This window comes from Ornithodoros turicata, chromosome 10 (assembly GCF_037126465.1).
Source record: "Ornithodoros turicata isolate Travis chromosome 10, ASM3712646v1, whole genome shotgun sequence".
Classification (NCBI taxonomy): Eukaryota; Metazoa; Arthropoda; class Arachnida; order Ixodida; family Argasidae; genus Ornithodoros; species Ornithodoros turicata.
In genome coordinates this window covers 24303114-24323903 of record NC_088210.1, presented here as the reverse complement: position 1 = coordinate 24323903, position 20790 = coordinate 24303114, and the positions used below count along the sequence as shown (strand labels likewise).

At 48.3% G+C, this 20790-nt stretch overlaps 1 protein-coding gene across 1 annotated transcript in view; it reads right to left on the bottom strand.

Annotated features, from left to right (window-relative positions):
* Positions 1-24: 24 nt before the first annotated feature.
* Positions 25-20790, bottom strand: part of LOC135371153 (GAS2-like protein pickled eggs) — a 74946-nt gene continuing 54180 nt past the window's right edge. The window contains exons 2-5 of the mRNA XM_064605194.1: positions 3221-3328; positions 3014-3107; positions 2844-2922; positions 25-1914 (exon numbers count right to left, since the gene is read on the bottom strand). Of these exons, the coding sequence (XP_064461264.1) occupies positions 792-1914; positions 2844-2922; positions 3014-3107; positions 3221-3328 (1404 nt within the window). The 3' untranslated portion in view covers positions 25-791. The remainder of the gene's footprint in view (positions 1915-2843; positions 2923-3013; positions 3108-3220; positions 3329-20790) is intronic.

Genomic DNA, 20790 nt, shown 5'->3' with positions numbered 1-20790 from the left:
GTGCAGAGTACAAGAGAGCAAGAATACAAAAATGTAACTTTATTTTCAATGTGTGAAGCTACCAAAGAAGCACTAACAATGACTGCATTAGTATCAACAACTTACGTGCTCCCCTTCAAAATGTTCCAGTCTTGGATGAGCACTAAGGTGAAGCTGACTCAACGTGTGATTAGAACTCTCGACATCTCTCTTAAATGCGGGCTTTGTGATGAGGTTGATGGTTTCACGTCTTCTAAAATACCCTCGTGATATTGCCACTTGTCTAAACTAATAATTGTCCTACAATTGACCTGTACCACAGGAGGCATCAAGCATCTGCTGGTACAAACTCAACCTTGCTGCGACACAGCAGTTCTTGCACACCCAGGTGTACCTAATTGGCTTTCTGCGTTTACTGCTGTGGGCAGCTGATGGCTTCTCTCCAGTTCGAGAACGTTAGACTGAAGCAGTCTCACTTCAGCTGAACAATTACAATAGCGCATTGCCCTTTATCATGTGGGAGGTCGTCTCTCTCTTGCTGGCTTACCAAAAAAAAAGGTCCCTTGCAGGTGAACGTACCCGATACTTACACATCCTCAAAGAGCTGATTACTACGCAGTTTTTCTCCATGCCTACTACTTGTATCTCAGTCGCAACTGGTGTGAGTAGTGGCAACTACTTCCCTGACTCGCACTTTTATGTGCTGTGAAAAGCACACGAAACTTGTGGTTTAAAGCATGCACATGGACTGCACGTCAGTCATACATATAATTACATCGTCCATCATCTACGCACTCTCTGAGAACCTGTAGTTAGTCTCTGCCGTAATATGTTGCCATAGGTATCTTAGATCCTCTCCTTCGGCACGGCGGGCTGCGAAAACTGTCCGGCGATGTTGGCGCAGTGTGTGACATTCGGGGTAAGGTGTTGCTATTGTAACCGTCGTTCGCACTGAACTGCTTAGTCTTTTCACATTCGTCAAGGCGTGCCCTGTACTGGCTCACAAAGTACTCCATTTTCTTTAGGAGCTTGTCGTCAGAGTCCAAATCTCTGTCCGATAGAAGCTCTTGGAGGAGCGGTGAAATTGCGTTTGGCCTTTGAGCTCGAGTCGGACTCCCACCGAGGTTATTACTGAAGAGGTCGGGCGTGAGCGGCGTCCTCTGGTTGCGCTGTTTGAAGGCCCAGGTCTTGTTGCCCCCGTTTCCCTCGGACCTTGAAGACCTCGGCGGCGGCGGGCTCTTCCAGGACGACCGTCCGATGGTTGCCCGCGGGAAGAAATTTTTATCACTGAGCATGCCCCCATCGCTGCTGTGAGACCTCGATCGTGGCAGGGGCGCCAGCAATGGATCGGCCGACTTCCGCCTGGCACTGGAAGACGGCGGCATGGAGCTCTGTCGCGGCCTTCCGTTCACGGTTGGCTGGCTGTGCTGAGCCCTCCCGTTGGTAGATACGTTCTCTATGCTGTTGGCCCTCTGTGGTGGTGCCGCAAGGCACGGTATGCGGGACTTGGAAGTGGTCTGTTTCGGGTTGTTCGTAGCGGGTTTGGCGGAATCCTGGTTGCTGTCGTCGGTCGAGACGACGGAGCTGGTCTCCGAAGACTCGTGGGCGAGACCGGAGTCTGGCCTCTCGGGCGAGACGGTCTTCCAGTTGGAACAGTACGTGTCGACTTGCAGCATGGGGCCCGTCTTGGGAATCTTCCTCGGTGAGCACTTGCGAGAGCTGGCGGCCTTGAACTCGCTCTCCGACGTTTCGCTGCTGCTGTCCGCCGGCCCGCAGCATCCGCCGCTCGAGCTCGAGTCGTCGCTGCAGTGGGAGTTGCGAGAGGGTGCGGCGTCTCGTTCGGGATCGGGAAGCGGCTGGGTCCTGGGGTTCGGGAGGCTCCTCCGAGTTGTGATGGGTGATGCACTCTCGTAGGGATAAGTCGGGGCTTGCGGCCTGAAATAATGGTAGCACTCACGGTCAAGGAGTTACTTTTGACAGTTTGTTAATCAATGGGGGGGGGGGGGGGGTTGAAAGCAAGGGCCGTAATGCCTTCGGGACAAAACACTGTGTTGTTCTAAAGAAGACGGAGCTTCTGCCTCAACGTTGCAAGGGCATAAAATCCCTTGTGGATCTGTAAACAGCGCTTATTTGTCACTCTCCCTATTTTATTATTTTTGTTTCTGTACACAAATATGAGTTATGAAATAAGGGTACTAGAGAGAAGAAAAAGGGGGAAAGTAATAATTAGAGAAACCTTAATTAAACCGTTTGTACAAGCTCTAGGGAAGCAATGTTGCTTCTGCAGTAACATTGACACCCTTGCTACTCATACAAATACTAGTTCAGCTATTAAACAACGTAGCTAAATGTTACTTCCCATATAGTACTTGCTGTTTGGTTCGTTTTCTTTGTTTTTAGTTGTATCAATTCGTGGTTACCCTGCGTTTCACTTCTTGATAGAATCGTGTGCATGTACATGCGACAGGAAGAGAGCAGCCTGATTGATAAAAGAAGAAAGATAGGTTTTCATTTTTCTCGCATATTTTTCATTTTTATATTATCGTAAACCATTTTTCGTTGTTGTTTTCCTTGCTTTTGAGATGCCCTGTGTGTTACGCATACAGTTGACTGAGCAAGTCTCTCTCAGTTGTGGCTTCGACTCAATTTTTGCAAAATTAATGTTTCAGACTCACTATTTGGATTTCTTTTAATTAAAAATCCAAATGGTGAATTTGTGGAAGTGGATGTGAGAAGATTCGTCCAAAAGATATCATATCCGTACCAGATGTGTCAGAGACGGGGGTGTCTCTCTATATGGCATGGTCATATGTTACAAAAAAAGATCAGCTCTGCATCTTTTGTGGCAGAAGCATGGGTCTCACCTGTTATATGTGACCTGCATAGCTGGGCCATTCTTGGAGGGTGTCATGGTCAACCTGGCGGAAATCGACGTGCGGTGTCCTGAAAGGGCAATAAATGCACTCAGCTACCACTAACTTAAAAGGTCTTACTTCTTAGGTCACTTAACTACTAAAGAATATTGCAAGCTTACCAGATCTGCACCTGCACGGGTCGTGCTTGTCCAGGTAGTGTTCAAGAGTGTCCCAGCCGCCTCCTACACGTACCATAACATGGGTGCGAAGGATCTATAAAAAAGGAAGTGCGATAGTTGTATGCAATTGTGAAATATAAAAATACGAGCACGATTCCTCGTATTTCAAACCCAATTTCTGCATGATGAGTGGTCACGCAAACTCACCCGCACAAAAATTAACACTTTTGTGTCGCCGATTCTGTACTTCCCGTCTGCAACTCGTATCATCGGAAACTGGGATGGACAGGTGCATCGGTTCAAGAGATCCACAACCTGCGAACACAGAAGCAAAACGGAATTTTAAATTATTAACTGTTTGTGTGTTTCCCATCCCAACGACAGTGCAAAAACCTATGCATCCTAAAAACACGTTTTAGAGCATGTTTTTCTCCAAACGACACAGAGAAAAACAAAGTGCAATGCTGCCATCTGCTGCTGAAGCTATTGAGACTTTGCAAATTGGCTGTTATAGTTACGCACATAGCTAAGAAGTTTGTTTTCGAATGTGTCATTCTGCAAGACAGTGAAGTCACTACAAGCCCTCAAATGAATAAGCAATTGACTTTTAACGAAAAACTAACTCTAAACACTTTTTAAGCATTTTATCGGGAGCCGCCATACGGAATACACTACGACAGTTTGTCTCTGTGCGAGGGAGAGAGTAAATCTTGGAGAGATCACGTGACAAAGTGTCTGTCCATTCACAAGGCAGCAACAAGGGGGTATTGGTAGAGTGGCATGAGTCTGCAATAGAAACCACGTGCGCCTCAACTTTGAAATGTTACCCCATTGTATGGGTGAGGAACCAATAAGGTCACTCTATGGACAAAAGGGGAGAGGGGGATGCTGTGGAGCTGCGCATGCAGCTGACCTACTTTCATAGCGTATGTGTTAGCTGTGTGGTGTATCATCGCTGCGCAACCAAATGTACAAAAACATGAAAAAAAACCAGCCATCGTCCCGATCTCCTTGGGTGACGTCAGCAGTTGACTGCAGAAAATTCGTCTGCTACTGCCACGGCGCTTCAGCTACGCCGTGCTACGTCACCAATCACTTGACCGGCCCTCCCCCATCGGGACTGCGAACGTCACGAAGTGACATCGACTTTCATCGTTCACTTACACGCTTCTCGAAAGAGTGGAGGGTTCCTACACTCCTTAAACAAACCTTCACCACATAGCACGTTCCTAGCCAACCGTCAGCCCGAATGATCGTTTTCTCCCCTGATTTTGTTGAAAACGGTAGGCTTATGCCTTTTTGTGACACTTATGCCTGTTATGATAATTGTCACAAAAGGGCGTACGCCCAGTGCTTTCCACGAATCGGGTACGATAACGGTATCTGGTTGGCCTTCAGCGTGCTATGCGGTGGAGTTGTGTTTTAAGAGTGGAGACGATGTGCGGGTCAGAGGTCGATCAGAGGCCCCCCGCGCGCATTGTAGGTCAGCTGCACTCATCGTTCTTTGGCGAGTGCTCATGTCGCACAATGCGCCAATCACGAAAATTTTATGTGACTGCTCCTTTAACACGTACATGAAAGCGGGAAACGCGATTCCTACGGAACTTGAGCATCGCAAGGCACATAAGCACCGCATAGGTCCCACGAGCAATAGACCTCTCCCTGTTTGTAAACAAATGACGTCCTAGTGTTCGACAGCGCCACCAATTTGGTAGAGTTGAACTACGCTCGAAGCTAGGGGCGAACAAGGTCGCGCCCGAAAGCCACGGTCTTGAGGGTATTACGATGGTCCCTGAGAAGGTCCTACTTTTCTTTCAATAGGAGGCAGCGAACATGAGCCCATTCGTGGAACCCAGCCCTCCCCTTCAGATTTGTTTCAGTTTCCGTCTGTCTACCAACGTCATGATGGCGTTTCTCGCGTGTGGAGGTCTGTTGCGAACTCTCTATCTCGTTATCCGAGTTGAGACACCGCAGTCTAACTTTCAGATGTCGCGAAAACAAAGTGGCATTCGCGGAAGGAACAAGTACGCCCATGAATCAAACCTGGTACAAAAACGAAACAAAAAAATACTGCGCCACAAAGGCATGCGCGCCCCCGTGTGTTTTAGAGTGTGATTTGTTGCAGGCCCACTCGCGCGGGCTCTGAACGGGACGTGTTGTTCTCGAGACGACAGCTGATACCGTCTTGAATCGAGCGCGCCATTCATTTGCCTCCATCGCTCAAACGAGATAAAGCAAAGGCCTGACAAGCGAAACACGGATGCCTCCTGGCCAGAGGATGAACCTTTTGACACATGAAGAGCTCCCAGTGGCCTTTCTCGGTTCATTGAGTGGCTCCTGTGGCGTGTCAGGAAAATATCGTCAACCGCTGTTCCGCAAATCACGCTCGTCGTGCTTTTTTTCTTTCTTTTGGGAGAGCGACTGTTGGCTGTCGATGTCTCGGCGTAGCCATTAATAAACTGCGCGACCGTCCTAACTTTCTGTTTTCTTTTTTTCATCTACGGATATTCCTCTTGACTACCTTCCCTCCTACGCTTCCGATACCACCCTCCCTTCTCGGGAGATGATTTTGAACCCCGGGGGGAAGTGACCATATTTTAAGGATCCCCGGGGTCAACGGCACTCGTACTGCTGCCGCCGATTGAGATCTGAAGAGGAAGAAGGGGGCTTTGCCGGGAAGCTATCAAGACACCCCTCTGTCCTTATTGCGGTTGTTGTTGTTGGATGAAGGCGAGGTGCTTCTGCGAACACAGGGTCTCGCGCTTGCCTGCCAGTAGTATATGATTCGAAGTAAATGAGAGTTCGTGTGTGCTATCCCTTTCAATGCTATATAGCAAGCGTGTTTGATGTACGAAGGTGGGGGGAGTTGCCCTTTTTGTGAAGCTTTTAGTGCGCTCCCTTGAGATATTCAGGGACACACACACACACGGCGATGTGACTACTATTGTGTCACGGTTCTCAATTCTCACGCGTAACGTTGTTTGGAAGCGGGTTTCGGTCCGCCGGGAATCGACCGTGCGAACCGCGAGCTAGCGTCTTTCTATGAGCGGGATTCAATAACAAATGATCCTCATCCGTTGCCTCGTATTTGCATCTGATTCAGGAACGCGTCATTTCGCTTTGCTCGCTGAAATATCACGACCGCTCACGCAAGAATTGAATGAAAAATGAAGCAACGTTTTCTTTCCACGAATCATTATACGCTCTGAGAGAAAAAGGAGTAACTCTAGTCCTTTGGGGGGACTATATGCACGGAAGTTTATGGGAAGCATAGGGTGTATTTACTGTGCTGGCCCAAGCAGCACAACAACTTGGGCCAATATTGGCAATGTCTCGCCAATATTGAACAAAGATTTTACCAATATTGCCAATATTAGTCCAATATTGGCCCAAGATGTTGTGCTGTTTGGGGGCGGGGGGGGGGAGGATTAACTCTTAGCGCACGGGGACTAACCTCGGGAATAAATGCAGTCTTGGGGTCTAGATGCCTGCCAATTTACTCCCGTTCTCTTCTCAGTTTACTCCTTAGTTGAGTAGCCCCTGCAGCCCCTATTCCTTTAGGATGAGTCTGTTGTTGGAAAGAAGGGTCACATTACGCTGCTCTCATACTTGGGTCCATTTTTCATGATTATGGTTGTCTCGCGACGCAACGCCACGAATTAGCTTTCTCTCACGCGAACTTTTTGGGCCACGTCTTTCCACATGAACTTGTTCGCTCGTTTCGATCGACCGGAACGTCTTTTTCTTCTCTCCAACACGATAAATCAATCTTCCTCTTATTTCTACAAGCACGGCTACAGGCTAAGTTCGTCACTACAAACTGCGAGACGGGGTCAGTTCCTCTCCTGCATCCCCTTTCTCTCTTCTTTTTGGGAGGCCTCGCACATAAACACAGAGGCGATGACAAGGAGGGTGGGGCGAGTCTTGTCTAAAGTCAGTGGGAACCGCTCTAACCTCTCAAATACACAGCGGCTTCTCTTTTGCGGTCCATTTTTGCCCTTAATTTCGTGGCCGTGCGTCGCTTGTCAGATCTAGACTCACAGCGTGAAAGAAACGAATGATATAGCTTCCGTAAGTCGAGTCGTTCGAGCATTTCGTCATGTTGCTACGTTTGCGTAGAAGGTGGGCTTCTTAGTTATTCCGGTGCTGCCAGTTTTGATGGCAACATTTAGCCGGTTTTTGTTCAGTTTGTAAATTACGGCAATAACGAATACACGGAGTATGACAATGAATGAGGTAAGGTTCGCTACCCGAGGGGCACACTGGTCAGGATGTGATATAAAATGGCGCGGTGATGGGTGAATAATGATCCGAGTTCTTGGAATGACAAAGTTATAGTAAGGCCGCTGCATGAACCTCTCTTCGGGTGATGTCATTGCAATTTGGTGATTTAACCACAATTGAACGAGGGGAAATAAACTGCAGAGGAGAAGAAACCGCTCGGTATATATGGCCACCTTCTCAGCTTCTTTGTGGTCAAATTAACGATTTCTTATATACTTTTTTTGTCTACGTTGTTTATTCCTTCCTCCAGCGTCAGGTGTAATATAATCCAGGTCCAGCAATATGTTTATTTGATATCTCTTCTTGAGATGTCTCGCGAACTCCTCCTGCCCCACAAGCGGGAGTTCACTGCAATGGTTCACGCATGGTGTCGGTTACATCTGCAGTCTGTCATGCAAGAAGCCCCTTTTCAGTACGCGTATCATGTGATCTGCTATGTGTGCCACTAGACTCGAATTATCAGAGAGAGAGAGACAGAAAAAAAAAAAAAGCGTGTGTGAATCGTCAGCAGAGACGGATTGGAGGGCTGCGGCTGGCTACTGCCATGCTATAAGGAGGAGGAAGAAAACTAGCTGTGGGTGTACGTATTCTGACAAACCGTCTTCAGTGACCGAATAAAGCAGCAGGTGCTCCTCCAGTTTGGCTGAGTCTTGCACATCATTGTTTCCTCTCACACGTCCAAGTCGGAAGGTAAAATTTCACCCCAACAGACGGCGTTACCAGGGGATAGCAGTGACACGTTAGCCTCTCTTCTGAGCAGGAACTAGCAAGGGCCAACACTTGGACAGTTAATAGTGGTTTCAAAAGTGAATCACTCTATTCCTACCTCGAATCCAGTACCTTCAGAAAAGCAAAGGCGCTTTCTTGGGTCTCCTTTTTAAACTGAACTTCGCCGCATAACACGCTCTGCGCCAACCATTGCCACGAATGATAGGGATATCGCTTCTGATTCGAGGAGAGGGAGAGGCGTATAAACAGTTTTGTGTCAATTATCATGTAGCCAAGTTGACACAAAAAGGCGTACGCCCCCTCCTCCCCCCCTCTCTCCGAATCAGAAGCGATAACCCTATTATACGTGACAATGGTTGGCGCAGAGCGTGCTATGCGGTGAAGTTCACTTTTTAGAGTGTGCTACAGATTGTTTTTGTTTTTAATTCCACGTTAACGCCGCGAAGCAACTCTGCCTATGAGTGGCGTACAGGCGTAGACACATGGAAGGAGTACAACAGGAAAGAGTAGGGGACAGGGGAGTAAGCATGCTTCCTGGGCCGACTTCAGGGGGAACTGTGCAGACATTCGTCTGCAAAATCTGCCGGAAAACCCTACACCCTTAGAGATGAGCTTCACCGCATAGCACGCTCCTAGCCAACCATAATCTCGAATGATATCGTTATCTTCCCTGACTTGCTGAAAACAGGAGGCGTACGCCTTTTTTGTGACACTTATGGACAGGAGGCGTACGCCTTTTCTGTTCGAATTATGTCCTGCATAATTGTACCAGAAACGGCGTACGCCCCCTGTTCATAAGTGTCACAAAATAGGCTCCGCCCCACGTTTTCAACAAATCAGGGACGAGAACGTTGCCATTCGGAATGCTGGTTGGCTTGGGAGCGTGCTATGTGGTGAAACTCATTTTTAAGAGTGTAGGCAGCACAGCCGGTGCCGGATGGATTCGAACCCGCGGCACCTCCCAGTCCCCGCGTGGAAGGCGATCGCCCTGGTACACTGGCGGTGAAGTACATATCTGATTCGAGCGCCCCCTTTTCCGTTCCACGCGAGGCGACGTACGGCCACACGGAGGAGCGGCTCGAACATCGTGATCAGACACTTAAGTTCACCGAGGGACTCTCGTGGTCTTCGTAGGCATGCAGCGAGCAACCTCCTATAAGGATCCCCTAATAAGGCGTAAAACGTCCGAGCACGCGGAAAGAAAACAGCCAGAATTAGGAAATCCACTATACGGACATGGTACGTGCAGGAATACTATATAAGACGAAGGGGGCAACGGCGTTGTCCTTATATAGGGGCCTTTGTAAACGACGCGCTGTCGTCACACACGTGCCCGCGAGGGATGTTTACGGGTACGATAAAAGTGTTATACTTTGATGGTTCGAGGCGGAGCATCTCGCGGGGGCTAATAATTCGACGTGGGTGTGCCGTCGGGAAACCCACGCCATTGCGTCTGTTTTTGAGGCCCCCTCAAGTGGGTTGCGCAAGTTTTGAAGTTTTTCCGCTCGTTCACTGATGAGATCCGCACTGGCAACCAATGGCGGCACTGTCTGAGTGGACAGACTCCCCTTGATGCCTCGTCCTTGAGCTTCTAATTGCCATCCCAACATGATTATTGCTATAGATTGCGTTGTGTATGAGTTTACTGGTGTTGGCGGTCAGCAGTATAGACTCAGTATCAGTCGTTATCACCGGAATGCATTATGTCGTCGTGATATGTAGAAATCATCGAACGCCATTTCGTCGAAAAATGGACGTTTCATCGAATCGGTGGCCGCCGCTTTTTCTTGCGGCAACGTGTGAGATACACTCTTAAAAATAAACTTCACAGCATAGCACGCTCCTAGCCAACCATCAATGACCAACCATCTAGAATGATATCGTTATCTGCCCGGATTTGTTGAAAACGGGAGGCGTACGCCTTTTTTGTGACAATTATGAACAGCATAAGTGTCACAAAAAAGGCGTACGCCTGCTGTTTTCAACAAATTAGGGCAGATAACGATATCATTCGAGATGGTGGTTGGCTATGAGCGTGCTATGCGGTGAAGTTAAACACTCTCGGAACAGAACTTCATCGCATAGCACGTTGTCCGCCAGTCACTGCCGCGAATGATAGGGTTATCGCTGCTGATTCGAAGAGCGAGGGGGAGGGTAATTTTTGTAACAATTATTATATATCCAAATTGCTACAAAAAGGCGCACGCCCCCCTCGCTCTTCGAATCAGAAGCGGTAACCGTATCGTTCGTGGCAATGGTACACCCCATATGCATTGCACGTAGCTCATCTTAAATGTGTTTGAGCATCCTGTACATATCAGTACGTAGTAGAACGTGTAATGTACAACGCAGTTCATCATTACATATGAAAAAACAAAAAAGACGAACGGGCTGGATATAGCATTCGTGATATGACGATGACCGGGAGGTGGTAGATTCGAGTCCTTTCACCTGCTGTCGTCTGCTTCAGCCAGTCGCTGCAGACGATTTCAAGCACAGGCTTCCTGTGGCTACCAGTGGCTTCCCATGCGACTGATGGCGGCTTGTCTCCGCGTAGTGACGGCCGTCGAAAGCACAGGCGTGATTGGCAGATTCTTAATGACAACGTCACGCGATGTAAGCGTTCAGGCTTCCTGTGTGTAGATGGCGTTTGGCTCAAAGGAAATCAAAAGAAGGAAAAAAAATAAGACGCATGAACAACCACTCTAAAAGCAGAACTTCACCGCATAGCACGTTGTGCGCCAAACATACTGCCACGAATCATCGGATTATCGCTTCTGATTCGAAGTGAGCGGGGGCGTATGTCTTCTTGTGTCAATTATCACGCATCCAAACTGACACAAAAAGGCGTACGCCACCCTCTCTCCCTCTTTCTTCGAATCGGAAGTGAGAACCCTATCATTCGTGGCAATGGTTGGCGCACAGCGTGCTTTTCAGTGAAGTCCTGCTTCCAAAGTGCATGTGCGCGGCATACATACTACACTCTAAAAACAGAGCTTCACTGCATAGCATGGTCCTAGCCAACAATCACCCTGAATGACAACAGTCTCTCCCTTGATTTGATGAAAACGGGGGCGTACGCCATTTTTGTGACAATTATGAACTGTATAGTGCCACAACAACAACAACAACCAAGTAATGGTGTATGTTGTGGGATGTTTCGCCGCTGAGGCAGCACCCTATCCCATTGCTTGAGGGGGAGAAAATGGTGAATGATGATGAATGCCACAAAAATGGCGTGCGAATCAGGGGAAAGAACGATCCACTATGGTTGATGATTGGCTCGGAGCGTGCTATGTGGTGAAGTTCATTTTGAAGAGTGTACATACATGCTATGGGCCGTTCCGTCACCGTCGATCAGGGCTCATGTACATCATCACCTCCTCCTGTACATCCTTTTTCATCCATTGTGCAGAAAATGTACGCGCAAACTCGCAGATGTGGCAGGACGCGTTCGAAAATTAAGGACACTGCTTACGACTTGCCGTTATTGGAAACAACACGCAAAATGTGCTGCTCTCCAGGCACTAATCGAACACCAAAGTCGAAAGAGATGCTTGCCAAATCGGAATATTGCGGATGTGGCTTCCGTTCCGTTATGTAAGCTTTTTCTTTTTTCTTTTTTTTTTTTTTTTTCTTTTTGCATATTTCACTTCCGTTACGAAAGCGAAAAGTTGGAAATATGCGCGACATGGACTTGCAAGACGGAAAGGAAGCACGGATGGCTGGGCGCCGAAAGATGATGCGAGTGTCATCATGGTTTACTGTGAATCGGGTGAAAGCCAGGTGCGCCGGCGATGCTCGCTGGCAAGGTCGTTTCCTAAGTGACGTCCTTGCGCCGTTCGATGGCCAACAGCAGAGGCGGTGATGACCTGGGGCACTCGCCCATTCCGATTCGTACGCTCATCTTGGAGAGAGGGCAGCAAGCTTTCGTTTACGGGCACCGTGGTTGCATTGTTGTTCACGGGCAATGTTACACCACGGTTACGTTAAGGGGTAACATCTCATTACGGCAGAAGTCTCATTACAGCCGAAAATTCTTTAATCCCCAAGACTTTTGGTCGTGACGAGACATATCTTCGGCCATAATGAGACACTTGGGGATTAAACGATTATTGGCCGTAATGAGACTTCGGCCGTAATGAGATCGCCAACTTCGCTCATGATGGCCATCATTGTCGTCATTCATCATAACATAATGGAGAATGATCTTATGTTGATGTGATGGGCTGTGAGCAAGGACCACCAGGATCCATGATGTGATGTTGAATGAATTTCTAGAAAATGTGCCGACCTATGCTTTCGTTGTCCGCGTTAAACACGGCCCTTGCCCGGCGTGCCACCTATATACAACGGGTGAATTTGGTGCGTGGAATGTTCGACAAGAGAGAATTCGTGCTCCTTCTGCAGTGCTCACGTCCTACGTCACATCATGACGTTTATACTCGACACTCGCGACGCGACTCCTACGAAGTAAGCTACGTATATTGTGCGCGTTGTATAAACATCCTGCTGTGTTCTTTCAGCCAACGCTCCGAGTCTAATCTCTTGCGTGAAACATTACGCGGTGATCGAGCTTTAAAAAAAAAATAATAATAATAAAGAAGTACTTCGTTTGGGCCTGCTTCTTTAGAGTTCGTGTTTGATATTTCTGTCGACACTCGCCAAAAAGATGTGTGTGCAAATATCATGTTCTTGCTTCCTTGGCTCCCACTGGTCAGACCACCGTAGTTTTAGTACGTCCATTACATAACAGCTGCGGTGTCGCGCTTCTCGGCTAATTCCCGTCATGAACGTGAAGTCTTCTTTGTTTTCTGCGGGAACGTAGGGACGGGGATACGAATTATGGCACTGCTGTATCGGATTCCACGGACGCGGTCTTGTTACCTGACACCTCCTGGCGTCGTGAAAATAGAAGCACAAACTCCAGCTGAAAGCTGATGCTGTCGAGTGGGCACCACAGTTATGGCCATACCATAATCGTTATCTTATAGAGTTGATTGACCGACGTCACCCCTCCAGAGGGCACTAGCTTCGAAAAGGCTAGACGGTCGCGATGATATAGGTCCTGCGAAATTTGGTTTCGGCTTTCATTCGCTGTCACACGTTATTTAGAACACCATAAACGTTAAAAACATGCGGACGACTGGTGCTAGTAAGTGCAAGTAATAACCACGCAGCACAAGAACCTAGAATCGTCAGGGTTAATACGGTGAGAGTGAAGGTCTGGATGGTCAGGACTTCAATGATCCATTTCATGGCGGCAAGTTTGCTACAGAGCTACGGCTCTGGTGCGCTAACGAGTGTAGCGCTCCCTGGCGGGTGACATCATGTGGTAACTTACGTGTTTCCTGCCCCGTTCCAAAAGGGACGAGGCGAACCTGAACCTGAACCCGAATAAACACTATAGATAGGCGCAGAGCGCGCCACAAGACAGAGAGACGGGCGAGAGAACTGCTCGTGTGGGCGAAGAAACCAGAGCAATTAGAATCCGGCCGCTGGTAATTTCTTCGAAACCGAAGGCCGTATGACGTGGCCGATGCACACAAGAGGGAAAACTGAGCAGACGCGGTCTACCTACGGGAGACATACAGCAGGCGCCACGGTGTCTGCAAAATTTTCCGCACTCTTTACTCCGTCGGCCGCGCGTACGGATATATTCTCGAAAAAGATATAGCTTAAGAAAATTAATGGGCCATGAAGAGGCATGTGGGGGTGGGGCATGACAAAGTACCGCTCCTGTGGAAATACACCCGCCAGATCGTATGACAGATGGCTATCTTTGCAGAAATGGACAATTTTTTGGAACACTATATTATGTCCCAACTAACGCAAGGGCCAAGATTAAAAAAAAAAAACAAAGGAAGAGAGTTGGAGAGTGTGGATGAAGCCAACGGAATACTGTTAGAAGTGGCGTACCGTGCTATGCGGTGAAGTTCTGTTTTTAGAGAGACAGGGGCGCGGTTTTACCCCCGGATTTCAGACTGTTCGTTTGATACACTTTAAAAACAGAGCTTCACCACATAGCACGCTTCTAACCCACACTGTTAAGACAGAACTTCACCACATAGCACGCTCCTAGCCAACCATCATACCGAATGATATCATTCTGTGTCATGATTTGTTCAAAACAGGGGGGAGGCGCCTATCTGGGACAAGATAATCTGTCCCTGATAGGCGCCTCCTCCCATTTTCACCAAATCAATGCACAGAATGATATCATTCGGAATGATGGTTGGCTAGGAGCGTGCTATGTGGTGAAGTTCTGTTTTAACAGTGCACTATCATCCCGCACGAGTGACACCGTTCTTTCCCCCGATTTGCTGAAAACAGGTGAGCGTACCCCATTTTTGTGACAATTATGAACTGCATAATGACACGAAAATGGATGGCGTATGCCCCCCCCCCCCCCCCTCGTTTAGAGTGCGCCCCTTCGAGACGAATATGTCTTTTTTTAGTCTTCGTACGCAATCAAGCGGATGGTACACTCCGCACTAAAGACAACTAAACTCTCCGCCCACACTACACTGTTAAAACAGAACTTCACCACATAGCAGGCTCATAGCAAACCATCATTCCGAATGATATCATTCTTTATATTGATTTGTTAAAAATGAGAGGAGGCGCCTATCTGGGACAGATTATCTTGTCCCAGAAAGGCGCCTACCCCCTGTTCTGAACAAATCAGGACACAGAATGATATTATTCCGAAAGATGGTTGGCTAGGAAAGTGCTATGTGGTGAAGTTCTGTTTTGACAGTGTAGCTACAATATACAACTAAATAAGATTTATAATTTTTTATTTGGAAACGCACGAGTCCTCAAACCGATACCTTAAAAAGGTTTGCTAATCTGTTTGACCTAATGAATGAATTAAGGGCTTTTTTGTTTGCTTTGTTATGTGTTTTGTAAAACGTTAGTGGAGGTTACGCGCCTCAAAAAGAAGCGACATCCGCTGGTGAACACTGTTGCGGAATTTGAAAGGGTGAAGAGCACACCACTCTGTCATATCTCGTTGTTTAATGGGACAGGTCCCGACAGAAACGCCAGATCACGCCTTCTTGTGACGGAGGGTACAAAGGTTTACGCTTGGCCAAACGAGAACAAAAGTGCATGCCCAAGAACTGGTGCACGCCAAGCGTGCATCTATGTCCGGTCTGGCGGCTGGCGCCAAATATGAATCAGCAGCGTGGGTGCATTGTGCTGGGATTCGAATACCTGCGCAGGGAGCCTGGCGCACATACCTACTGCGAGATCACTCCATTACCTCGGGGGCTTCCCCCCGACAACTGCGTTATTTTTTTTTTTATTGCTAAATTGCGTGCTTACGCTTTATTATTTTTGTCTATTGCAATCGCTCTGCGTGTTTATGCATAATTGACGTGGGAACGGCTCCTGATGTTCATTGTGCTGTATTGAACGTGGTCAGGGAACGTATCCACTCGAGCTATGTCGCTGGTTTTAACATTTGTGAACAAAAAACGATAAACGTGGGCACAGAAAACAGGCTGCATGTTAGCCGTGTATTCACACCAGCTATCTTCCCCGGAATATGCCAGTGAATTATTCACAAAACGTCACAGTTTTCTGCTGCCGCGTCAGCTTTAAGCGTCATGTCTTTTCGTGTTCTTCCAACCACGCAGCCACAAGATATTCCGCAGTACGCCTTTGCCGGTGTTGAACTTCCGTTCCGTGTACAGGTGTTTGCTTTTTCTTCCACTAGGATTATTCCTTGTGGATGTTGATTGTATATGAATACACGGTAACAGACAGCCCCCACCGGTTCCAAGGAACGTCTTGCACCGCTGCTGTGCCTCACGCGAAACCGCAAGTGACAGCTCTTCCTCTCCGCTTCTCCTGATTCACTCTATACCGTCGATATTGCTTTCAATTTCATCCCATGCTATTTCCCACTCGCAACCATTGGGGATGTTGCTTCTGCCCGCGTTCTTCCCTGGAGGGATTAAGAGTGAACTTGACAATGGGCGTGGGTTTCCCCTACAACCGTGGCCTTCAGAATGTCCGCCCTCCTCCCTCTAAACAAAGGGCGTTATTGAGTTTGTTCCGGCGGACACGTGTCGCTTGATTGACAACTCGCCACCCCAGTCGTACGGGGGGGGCCCCCGCAAGGTCGGTGCGATGCGACATTCCTGTGCGGTCTCGCATCAATAAAGACTCTCAGGGGTTCTCTGACACTGTAGGACCTGAGGTCAGGGTCGAAGAGTACTCGCGATAGATACACATGTGATTGTCGTCTGCTTGCCTTATACAAGATGAGTCACAGAAAGTATATCCTTGTCACGTGATTTTGAACGTCGTTGTATACATGATATCCGAATGTGCCATATCGCTTCTCACGTCAACGTTAGAAGTATCTTCGAAGCCCACGGTGTAGGGTAACGTACGACCTCATATCAGATGGCTCTAAGCTGTCGCGCTTTAGTTTTGTTTTTTTTTTTTTTCTGTCGCGTTAATGTTTTGACTGAGGCGAAGTCACTGCTCCCGCTAGTGATGTTTAAAACGCTTCCATCTTTTCTCACGCGAACGGATCCAAGATAGAGGGGCGCTTGACATAGTGAGTGCTCAACACTGCGGAAGTGGTGCTTCTGCTGTTGAACGCGCACGTGCAGGTGACAAAGTGTGGTTTTAGAAGGACAACAAATGGCGCTCGACAAAAACAAAGGGCCTTCGACGGGGATAGCGTGCCAAGCGTACATTTCGGACGATGGAACCTGGTGTACGCCCCTAAAAAAGAGCGCTCTCTTTTAAATATAGCTTCCTCGAGAGCCATTATGATTGCGCGTACAAAAGGGGCGCTTCTCTTCTGCACGTTCCGAAATTACTACATCGCAGCTGTTTTCTCGCGTTAACGAGCAATATGGCCCTGACCTTTGTTCTATTTATCCAAGGAAGGCAAAAGACTGCTCGCCACTGAAAGGGAAGCCCTTCAGTCCCGAGACGACGGTCGTAAATTTAGCAGCGGACCCTCGCAGTTCCTCTCTGACCGTGCCCTTGCGGCTATTAACCTCGAGGAAGATCATCACAAATACCCCCATCCTTCTTCCTATGCCATATCAAGTAGCAGCGATACAGGGCCGCAGTGTACACACAGATGGGAAGCAAGCGTGCGCTTCCTCCAGGACAGATGGTACATGCACTTCTGGCAGGGAGCTGGTCTTCCCAACGCCTTCATGCCTCACTGTACGTCTGTATCATCGAAGCAGCATTGAAATGGTTCTCCATAAATTATTGGCTTTTGGCTACAGCGTGTTGTGAAACAAATAACATGAGTCCCTGCGACGGAGAGAGGCCTCTGATATGCACACTCTCTAGAAACCCTCCACTCCATCAAAGGGCGTGCACGTGAGCGAAGGAGGTGAACGTCACTCCGTGACGTTTACAGTCCCGAGTTGAGGGCCAATGAGCAGCCTGCCAAGATGTCAGCTAATCGCCGCAGACGATTTTGAAACCCGGGCTTTCTGTGGCTGCCCAATCGGCTGGTGGCGGCTCATTTACATATAGCTACTGCCGCTGAAAGCAACGTCGTGATTGGCGGGCTCCTAATTGTGACGCCACGTCGCTTAAGCTATCAGGCTTTTTCTCTAGGTGGCGTTGGATGTGCCGCTGCAGTAGCAGACGAATTTTCTGGGTGGCCAATCAGTGCTTTCGGCTGCTAAGCAGATCTGTTCACATCACGTAAGAAGATCTGACCGGGCCGATGGCTGCATTCTCGTTTTTGTAAATTTGATCGCGCAGGGACGATATACCGCACAGCGAAAATATTTTGCATGATGGCTCCGGATAGAATGCTAAATGAAACCGGGTTTCTAGCCATGTTGCATATCACTTCCATACTGCCTTAAAACTTTCCTTGCCTATATGAAGTGGTTCACAAAGAAGCCGGGCGCAAGACAGCTAAATTACGAACATCGTTAAGTCTTAATTGATTGCGGCTGAGAAGGACCGCGAGCACCAAAGCAACTGTGTAATGTGTCCTCGCTCGCTAGAGGGCGGCATCGCAACTGGAAGCTGCAAAGTAGTTAGGGGGGCGATGACGGCAATTTGGATGCTAAGTGGCTAAGATGGATATAATTAGCACGTTCGATGAAACCCAGCCGGTTTTGTTCTTATATAGCGTAATACATTCGAAACCAGTTTATATGCTGCACGGTATAATGTATGCGTACCAGGAGGGAAACGACGATATTATCAATTTAGGCTCCCGCATGACGTTTCTACGAGCGACTGGCTCTTATTAATTGGAAGTCGGGGGAAGAACATGGGTTCGGCGACGGGTGTGGAAACTGCTGCGATAAGGTTGGCCAGCATTCATTAGCGCGGGATTTATTGAGGAACGCCGCTACGTAAAATCATCCGATGTTCAAGGTCTTCGTAGCTCCCGAGAAGGCCAATAATGGTGCTCTTTAATGATGCTGCGGTTGTCAAGTGATGTGCGAGATTAATGGACATGTTAATATCGCGGGTCCTTTCGCCTTTCGAAAACAAAGGGTGGCATTAATTATGCTAAAGGCACAGCGTCCGTAGCCTGCTGATCACTTTCGTAAGATGACTATAGTTCGGCTACACGGGTTGTTTCGATAAAATGCTAATAAAGTTTGCGAAGGCGTCAAGGACGACGTTTGTATGCGAGGGCACGACGCTCGTGGTGTTAGGACTTTGTACGTGCAGGTATGCACAGAGAGACTGGTTCTCCTGTGCATGCTCTTCTTGTTTCTGTGTGAGCGCGCGCGCGTGAATGGGATGCCTGGAGGTACCGGTGCGCGCCATGCATGGACAATTCTTTACGCGTTTATGTGCCATAGATTAAGTGGTTGATTGATTGATGTCAAAAGTAGGTCGTTGAGATATCTGTGCATATATTCTGATGCTTGAAGGTGAACGAGAAATGAAAAACCACTTGTGCTTGCACTCTTAAAACAGAGCACCACATAACGTGGTGAAAAAGCCAACCATATAGCATATACACTATTAAAACATAGCTTCACCGCATAGCACGCTCCTAGCCAACCATCCTGCCGAGTGACATCGTTCTCTCCCCCGATTTGTTGAAAACGGGTGGCGTACGCCGTTTTGTGACACTTATGCAGAACGGTTAATTGTCACAAAAGGGCGTACGCCCCGCGCTTTCCACAAATCAAGAGTGATAGAGGTATTACTGTGTACAGTGGTTGGCCTTCAGCGTGCTATGTGGTGAAGCTTCGTTTTAAGAGCGTGAGAATGATACCGTTATAACTAACGATTTGTGATAAACGTGGGGCGTACGCCCTATGTGGGACACTTCACATAACTGCATAAGTGTCCCAAAAGGACGTCCGCCTCCCGTTTTTAACCAATTAGGGAGAACGATATCATTCGGGAGGGTGGTTGGCTAAGAGCGTGCTATGTGGTGAAGTTCTGTTTTTAGAGCGTATATAGTCCTCTCCACGTGGCTTCGACTTGTAGTTATGGCATAGATGACTTGCCGGATTCCCGGCGTGACATTCTCGCAAATCTTTCCAAGCAAACGAGTGAAAAAGCGCCATAGAGTTATGTCATCAGATGAGAAGGACGAAGGGCTCAGGTTGTTCTCCTCTCTCTATCAGTTGCAATTGTTGTCAATCTCTTTGTTGCTGTGGCGATGAATCAGTTTCGCAATCGGTGTCAACATTGGAGAGCCAGCAAGTCGGTGTCACTCGAGCAAGATCACAATCGGAATTTGAGCGTCGGGGTAAGACATTTGATCGACATCCGATTACATGGACTGCGTGCGCCGTGCAGCACAATGTGCCGAACGCACAGTGTGAAGAACCACTTCTGACTGCCCTGGCGCTACGATGCAGTGATAAGGGAGTCTCAAGCCAGCTCTTTGCCCACAAGTCTTCGCTACATTTTGCCACTTTCAAGAGCAGCGGTCATTCGAAGGTGTCTCTTCGTGCTTTTAAACTAACAAGAAAGTGACATTTAACATCTCTCGAGGTCCTGTTTGATCCATGAAGCCGAGCGAAACAAGCAGCAAGTAAGACAAAAACGGGAGAAGACGACAAGGACAATACTCTCAACTGAAGTGTTTACTGAACCCACATTTTAAACACAATTACCGCTTAACAAAACACGCTCGTGACCCGATACTTCCCGATATACCCCCCGCATACATTAATTAGTTCATCCGTCAAGTAGTTTATCATAAGCCACCACGCATAGTATTTTGTATTGTGCAGTGCATTGTCACTGCGGTATCTAAATTGACAAAACTTTCCGGGGGAAGCAGCCATCGCAACCGGCCCGACGTCCTCGTGTGACGTCAGCAGGCCTGCGTGGGGAGCAACCGTAAGCCCTCATTGGCCACCGCAAATTCGTCGGCTGCTGCTCCTACTGGGGGTCGCGAATGACGTCACGGGTCACATGACTGACCCTCTCGTCAGGACTGCGAACGTCACGAGGCGGCGTCAGCTTCCCTCGTCCACTTACACTCTTTTTGAAGGAGGGGAGGTTTCCGGAGGGTGCAAAGATCAGGAGCCCCTCACTCTCTAAAGATCACCTCTCGCGCTCGCCCTTCTTTGTGCTCGCCGTTCCTTCTCAAGAGGCCGTGTTATTTGCCGCACAACACGTCGCAGCCAAACACGAAAAATTTCTCGAGGGGCTGCTTTTACCCTAAGAAGTTACGCCTTTTTTCCTTTCGAAACGCATACCACGCCATGTTTGTGTGCGTTGGCGGGTATTCCCATAAAAACAGACTAAAGATAACGAGATATCGTTCGTTTCCA